Source organism: Neodiprion fabricii, chromosome 2 (genome assembly GCF_021155785.1).
Source record: "Neodiprion fabricii isolate iyNeoFabr1 chromosome 2, iyNeoFabr1.1, whole genome shotgun sequence".
Classification (NCBI taxonomy): Eukaryota; Metazoa; Arthropoda; class Insecta; order Hymenoptera; family Diprionidae; genus Neodiprion; species Neodiprion fabricii.
Window position 1 is genome coordinate 40,816,817 of NC_060240.1, and position 7,540 is coordinate 40,824,356.

At 40.8% G+C, this 7,540-nt stretch overlaps 1 protein-coding gene across 1 annotated transcript; it reads right to left on the reverse strand.

The window, feature by feature from the left end:
* Positions 1-2,801: 2,801 nt before the first annotated feature.
* On the reverse strand, positions 2,802-7,168 carry LOC124176550. The gene is made up of 3 exons (XM_046557978.1): positions 6,577-7,168; positions 4,679-4,893; positions 2,802-4,526 (listed from the first exon to the last, which is right to left on the reverse strand). Exons 1-3 carry the CDS (start codon positions 6,661-6,663, stop codon positions 4,412-4,414), a joined length of 417 nt encoding a protein of 138 aa, XP_046413934.1. The 5' UTR covers positions 6,664-7,168; the 3' UTR covers positions 2,802-4,411.
* Positions 7,169-7,540: the final 372 nt, after the last annotated feature.

The following is a 7,540-nucleotide window of genomic DNA, read 5'->3' on the forward strand; positions in this document are numbered from 1 at the left end:
TTAGGTCTTTATATCAGGACACTCTGTTAAATACTGTCTCATGCACGGAGCATCCTTTTCATCTGGATCAAAATTTGCGCGTCCGGGATGTATTACAGTTACTCTGAATTTTTTTTCCATACGAACACTTTTCGCAAAACAATTCTGCTTCTCTACCCAACGTAGATACTTCATTTGCGACGAGCTAAAACAGCGTTTCGATTTTATGCCTACGAAAATTTAAGCTCGAGAGAGCAAATAAAAAGCTGTTGGAATAATCATGAATATTAATGTTATAGAATACATGGCGGAGCAGGGGGACGAAGAGAGCGAAGCTGGTCGGAGGTGGTCGGAGATGGTTGGAGGTGTTTGGAAATGGTAGGAGGTGGCAGGGGTGGTAGGAGGTGTTCGGAGCTGGTAGGAGGTGTTAGGGGGCGGTCGGAGGTGTTTGGCAATGGTAGGTGCTGGTAGGAGGTGGTTGGAGGTGATAGGAGGTGACAGGGAGTGGTAGGAGGTGGACGGAGATGGTAGAAGGTGTTTGATGGTGGTTGGAAGTGATCGGCGTTGGTCGAGGAGGACGATGACGACGAGGACGACGTTGGCGCCGGGAGGAGGAGGAGGAGGACGACGGTGGTCGGAAGTGGGAGGAGGTGGTTGACGGTGGTTCGCGGTGCTCGGAGGTTGTGCGGTGGTTGGCGGTGGACGCGGTGGTCGTTGGAGGCGGTTGGCGATGGACGCGGTTATGCGTCTCCTCACGGGGATGATCGAGCTGATCAACATTTCTAAGTCACAGTCGACAAGTAGTCTCTCGTACTCACACTGTACCGACTCAATCTCAAGCTTGCATACGGACACTACTTTGGTTGCTACATAAGTCGGTGCGAGCCATTAGGTAGAGTCGATAGAGCAGAACCCTTCTACGCTTTTAGGCCCACCTGGGCCCACTTGCCCGCTGAAAACTGGTCACAAAATTTACCCAGGGGTATCCGTCTTTATATTCTTCAGTCAACGGTATCATAGACATTGATCTACGTAGTGGACGGAAAGTAACGTTCTGTAGAACCCGGTTACGCAGTGACGCTTTGTCGATTACATCTTTATCGCCGTTAACTGTAGGTTATACCTATGATATCTTCAGTCAATATTACCGCTTGTCGAAATATCCAAATAAACACTTGCATTTACGCCTGACGCTGCGGATCACGGCAATTCGATAAGCATCGAAACGTGTCATATCCTCCAATAGAATATAATATATCTATAAGACGTTGATTGTCATTTCTGCCATCTACTATGTTTAATTCTGTGCATATTGATTTTAAAGACGAAATGTGGTTGAGTCTTACATGATCGTAGCGACAGACTAAACCTCAGAACTATTTATCTACGCGCATACTTATAACGTGCAGGAGCCGTTTTCGACTCAATGTACTCCCAAAAAATCGAATAAAAAATAAAAATAAACCATTATACGATCAACAGCTGCAAAAATACGTCCAAATTATGCCGTTTTTCTGAAAGTTCGTCAAAAATGAACTGAAACGATACAAAGTGGTTAAATTTTCTTCCTTTGCGAGGCTAAAAACCTTTAGATTCAAAAATGATTTCAATGATTTCCCTTTCCAGACTAATTGATGCCGAATGAATTACGAAAATGCAGTTTATACATCGCAGCATCAGCAGCTAAAAAGTTGTAAATTATAAGGCCGAAACTTTTGAAGGTATTCTCATGTGAGACTTGATTTGTATCCTACCTTAACACATTGTAACTCAGGTATTATAAAAAATGAACCAGAACATCATAGAATCAAGAGTTGACCCAAAATCCGTAAATGTATCATATTATTTGTCTTATAACAAATAATGAAACATAACAACGTTAAAGTGACAATGGTTTTAATACAATAATATTACATTCGATGATAGATATGGGTTAGTCGTCATATCGCAATAATATCATCATCGTGTGTAGTAATTATATTATCCATACGTGTAATTTTAATTTGTGTATACATTTATTGTAACGTTAGATGAAATACTGCGTATAAATACATTGAACTAAGGTTTTTCCTAAATAACTAGTGGGGTCCTAAGATTACGAACGTCGAACATATCCTTGTTCTCAGAATGAAATAACGACGTGATTCCAGTATACTCTCAACACGCTGGTAGTACGATGAGAATATGTTATAAGAATCTTATAATTTTCAACAGACATAATCTGACACCATTTTTTGAGTCTATAAAGTCGTTAAATGTCTGATTGATAAAGCAGAAAAGTATTGAACCTTTAGTGAATTTGAAATTTTTTCAAAAAATTTCATCGCGAATGTAATATTATTCGTAATTATATTGTGGTGATAAAAATAAATACTTAGAAACTGATCAGTCACCAATTGCTGCATTCATTTTTTATTCTTTTCGCTGTATTTGCCATAAGTGTTATCTGCATTATCGTGATTAGCATTGTATTTTTCACAAATATATCTCCCGTCATTACTATTGAGATGTATATATATATATATATAAATATATGGCATGTTTATAGGGTAGCTATGGCGGTAAGCGAAATGAACGTTCCCGGCGATTTTTACAATAACTATGTCAATAAAAAGTTGAAGTGACACAAAAAACAATGTTCATTTTGCCTGTTTTGTACAAAATCTTAAGTAACAAATAACATTATTATCAAGTTTAATTTTCTTTTCATAAATAATAGTTTCCGTGTTATTATATTATACAAAGTGAAGTTATTTACCGCGATTGTAAAATTATGGGTATTACTTTTTCGCTTTACTCTTTTCCATGGTTTTTTCTATCCGTTTTTTTTTTTTTTTTTTGTTCTTTACTTTGTCTTTTAAGTACGTCGAGGGTGTTGGCATGTGTGCGCGCCGGATCTTTATGAAAATACTGTGACTACTTTACTAAATAGCCTACAAACTGCAGATGCTTTAAGGTGATATTAACAATACGTATCCTAATATTATACGTGTATTATTATACTTATCTGACTTACAATTAAATATTTATCCTGTATACTATAGTATATCATCATTATTGTATCATTGTTAGGTATATTGCTAGAGAGGCTGGGCATAACCGACTGCATTTAGAAAGCGTACAAAGTATCTGTATAGTCATATTAGCATATTTGTAGAAAATGTCAAACCCGTCACACGAAACACCAGACAGTTGTATTAAATGAATTTTAAACAGTAGGTACAGGTCTGTTTACCTACATGTAATTGTTCAGATTTAAATAAACAATGTACATACATAAGCGATTGACGCTAGCATCGAAAATTATGGCGTTGGTACCAAGATTCTTCTTTGTGATTTTCTCACTTTTTCTTCCAATTTCAGCTTCCTTCCTTTCCTCTACATAAGTATAAGCGAAATAATTGCGCGGAGTGTGCATAGTTTACTGCAGTTTAAACAATACCACAATTATGGAAATGTACAACAGAAAGTGTGTCAATTCGGGAGAGTGCTGAAATCGAAATACAAATGAAAGAAGAAGAAGAAAAGAAAACCTGTTACTACAGGGTAATCCGCGCGACGGGTAACGACAACAATCTTATGCTTTTATCAAGATGAAAAATAGTAATATTGCATGGGTATGGTGGGTATAACATATGCTTATTAACAGTTAGCCTTTTTTTCACGAGAAAGTCGGCAGCGAAAGATCAAACTATTTCTACAATATTTAGAGAATTTTTGACATACATACGCAGTTTGTAAGTAAATTGCAACAGAAAATTAAAGATGAAGAATAGAAGAAAAAAAGTTGGTATTAAAAAACAAAAAACTTGACGGAACTAACGCGTCGCACGTTTTCACAATGAATTTGAGCGCGGGTAAAATTAATGATTAAATCTTCTAACCTAACTTGTATTATTATGTATAATGTATAACCCCACGTAACGATATATATTCACATTATACGCATATAGCCGCACGACACTTGGCTGCATGCACGTATTATTTGGGCCGTAGGTAGCATACTGTATGTTATGACAAGTGTATAATATAAAGATTTTAGAAACGAAATTTTGACAATTTATTCTAAATAATATGATGATATTGTTGTTGTTGTTGGTTTTTTCGTCATTTCTCGTATTTTCCTTCCAATTTTTCAATATTATTTTTATCAATTTTCTCCGCCTTTCTTCGTTTTACACATATACAGTTTCACCCTGCGATATGTAAACGGCGCGTATCGTGACGTAATAATTAATTTTTTTATTTACTCTCTGTTATTCTGTTAGATTAATTTATTACCGAAAACTCTCCGTACGAACTGACGGATTATACACAATAAAACTGTGTAATTTTTGCGCAACGGTGCACGTAGGTATGTCTTACGCGAAGTACATACGTTTCATACTGCTTGCCATACATATGTACGTACGTTTTAGTCAGGATTCGTATTTTACGGCGACTCGATGTCGGTCGCGCTAACGTTGCTCCTACATCTGTAGACGTAGGCACTGATCGACAAGTCGTCGTCCGTTCTTATGCACTTGTGCGAGGTTTGGCACGAGCATCTGAAAATGAAAAAGCAAGGAAATACGTTAATGAAAAGTTCGCCAAAACTCCACCCCCCAGTTTTCACATCCCGATCCAGTGAAAATTTCTTTATTCTTTTTTTTTTGTTTCTCCAATCGGGGAGGAAACTTCGATGCTCGATGACACTTACGTGTTCTTCAGGAAGTACTCCACCCTCCTTGTGAATGGCTCGTAAACCGCCCATCCACACGGTGCCCAGTGGTGGCAAGTTCCTTCGACATTGGATCTGCGCTCTCGAATACTTTCCGGAAACGCGTGTCCATTTTCGACATTGATGATCCCTGCAGCCTCTGATCGAGTCTCGTCTGCGCTGCTTGTGCCATCCTGCAGTTTTCCCTCAAATAACTGGAATAGAGATGATGGGATAGATTAGTTTGTAACGTTGGAATTATATCAATTAATCCGTAAAATGACACCATCATTACAATATTTCACGAGTAATCGTAGTTTGTGGAGAATTTACGAGAGATTACTTGACAAATGATTTTACCTTGACTAGGTAATTTCTCATGATTTCTTAGATTTCAAACGATTTTTTGAAAGTACAAAGAGATTTTTGTAAATTCTAAATTATTTCTCATAACTGCCAATGATTACTAAGGCAGAATTTTATTTTAACGTTACTAATTTCAGTCTGACTTCCGAGGATATGAAATCATTTCGAATTATGTTGCGATCATGATTACCCGAGTCAAAGATCCCTTGAGAATTATCGATCGGGTGAGCAAAAATTCTTTTTGTCGTTTTCTCTTTCTTCCGGGTTCAAACTTCTTCACTCGACAGAAGATAATATTCAATCGCAAAGGAATCATCGCTCCTCTTCGTAGAACGAAACCTATTCTCGTTTGTTCATTTATTGTTTTCAATTAAAAGCTGACTTCACATACATGGCCCTGAATTCCGAACCATGAATTCAACATTCAAACTCCAAGACATTTAGTTTCCGATCTTTTTAATCACACTGCAGAAATTGAAAGAAGTAACAACAATCTTAAGTTTTTAGATCGGCATCTGTCCGGTAATGGTATAAAAATTTTTTCAGCGATTCTAGCGGGCGTATCTCTGCATTTCAAGTGGCGCTATTTCTTACAAAACGTGTACGCGATGCGAAATCGAAAAGGTAATTTTTTCTCGCCTTATCACGAATTAGCCGGCAATTCGATCGAGAATGAACGTGCGTTTGCCCACGTACACGTGCAATTACAGGATCCGCAGTCTATGCTACCAATGTGCATATCGCAGCTTGCGTCGGAGTTGCGCGAGTGCAGCAAATGCGTCGCATATACCTACTAGACGTGCATCATCATGAATGCGTGGACTCTCAATTTATGAATGAAATGTTCCATACGGAGTCGCGTGACTCGCCGGTGGATTATTATTAAATCTAGACTCAACTGGTTCGGTGTAATTAGCGCAGCGAGGTCCACAGAGCGAAACCCCGACGACGAGCCTCGACTCTAAACGCACGTAATCATTTCGGCGCGCGTGATTAGGAAACATCAGTTGAATCTCGCTCGCCTTTCTCTGTAATTGTTGGGCACAGATTAATTCGGGGTCGCGAAGCTGTCGCCCCGTTGATCTCGCAATAATTCGTCAGGTCGGATTCTGATAACTCACGCGTCACATACGTCACGATTGTTTATATAATAATAGCCGAATTAATTAGCGGACGCTACTTTGTTGCGGGATGGATAAGTAACGAGCTCGGGCCGCGATTCCACGCGCTCTGACAAGAGCATCGCGCTCCGGATGTAAAAACGTAGTTTCACCCGTGATTCCGCCACGCTACACCCAGAGTTGCACCGTGTTCCAAGGTTCGGACCTCGGATACTCGGGCTTCGGTCCGTTTTACAGCGATTACTTCGGATGCCAGTTGACATTGACCCTGCTGGGCCTTTATACGCGTATAAAATGTTGCATTAGCTAGTCGCTCTACGGCGCGAGGCGATAGGAAAGGGAGGACGATACTGCGAATAACAATCTATCGTCGTTTTTTCGGGCCAACAGGTACAGAGGTACTCTACTCACCAATTTGTGAACGGCCGCAGCGTTGATCAGCGAGCAGAAGCACAACGCGGAGATGAGAAAGCACAGGGTCAGTCGAAACGCAGCCATGTCTGACGTATCTCGGATTCGTCGGATGTTCGGAGTAGGAGGTGTCTTCGTCTCTTACTAATTTCAAATCTCAGCTTTTCGCCGACTGCACGCTCTGAGGTCCCGGTGCCACGGGTTTCGTCTTTCGCCTAGGTAAGGAACGCGTCGTCTCTCCGACGATCCGCCCTGCGCACACGGCTGGTAAGTCGTACAGCTGCAGTATTATTGCACTCGAGTATTATTATACTCGAGAAGACTTTTCTCTTATTATACGTCGAAGCCTTAGCCGGTGGTATTTGAAAATCCGCCTCGTGTTATACCGCCGACGCCCACAGAACTGCCGGTTGTCTTGCGAAAATGTCGTTTCCTCTCTTACGTCTGAGAGCTTAACGCCGAAATTTTCCTGTATCTCTGGCCGAAACTTGACGAACCACGCGAGACTGACTACTGAAAACTGACTCTCGCCTTAAACGCGATGGGGGGAAAAAAGTCGAGGACCTGTCACTCTCTCAAGTGTGGAGCCTCGCGCTGCGGAGGGTTTATATAGAGGCTCGGCTCAGCTAGCTCTCAGACCCCACGGTGGTGGGGAGAGACTACGCTAGAAGTTATAATATTAGTTGTAAGTTCAACTTAAGTAGCGACTTGTGGGAGGCAATAATAACAACAACAACGATAACGAATCAAGGGAAGGGAAGGGAAGGGAGCTCCGCCACTCAGAGACGGACTTTTGCTAATAATCCTCCCCTTCTTTCCCTGCCTCGCCGAACGCAACCTCGAGGAGCCGCAGTTTCAAATTTCGAACGTTCGAACGCGGCTGCGTACTACTTTGGCGGGAATCCCCGCGTGTCCGGCAACTCCTCCCTCCCGTTTTCCCCGTCTCTAATCCCCCTTGTGCGTA

Excerpts from the sequence above, each read along its gene's own strand:
- LOC124176550 (XM_046557978.1), bottom strand. The coding sequence starts at position 6,663 with ATGGCTGCGTTTCGACTGACCCTGTGCTTTCTCATCTCCGCGTTGTGC. Across the intron at positions 4,894-6,576 it reads CTGCGGCCGTTCACAAATTG|TTATTTGAGGGAAAACTGCA; the intron begins GTGAGTAGAGTA and ends TCTCTATTCCAG. Across the intron at positions 4,527-4,678 it reads GAGTACTTCCTGAAGAACAC|ATGCTCGTGCCAAACCTCGC; the intron begins GTAAGTGTCATC and ends TTTCATTTTCAG.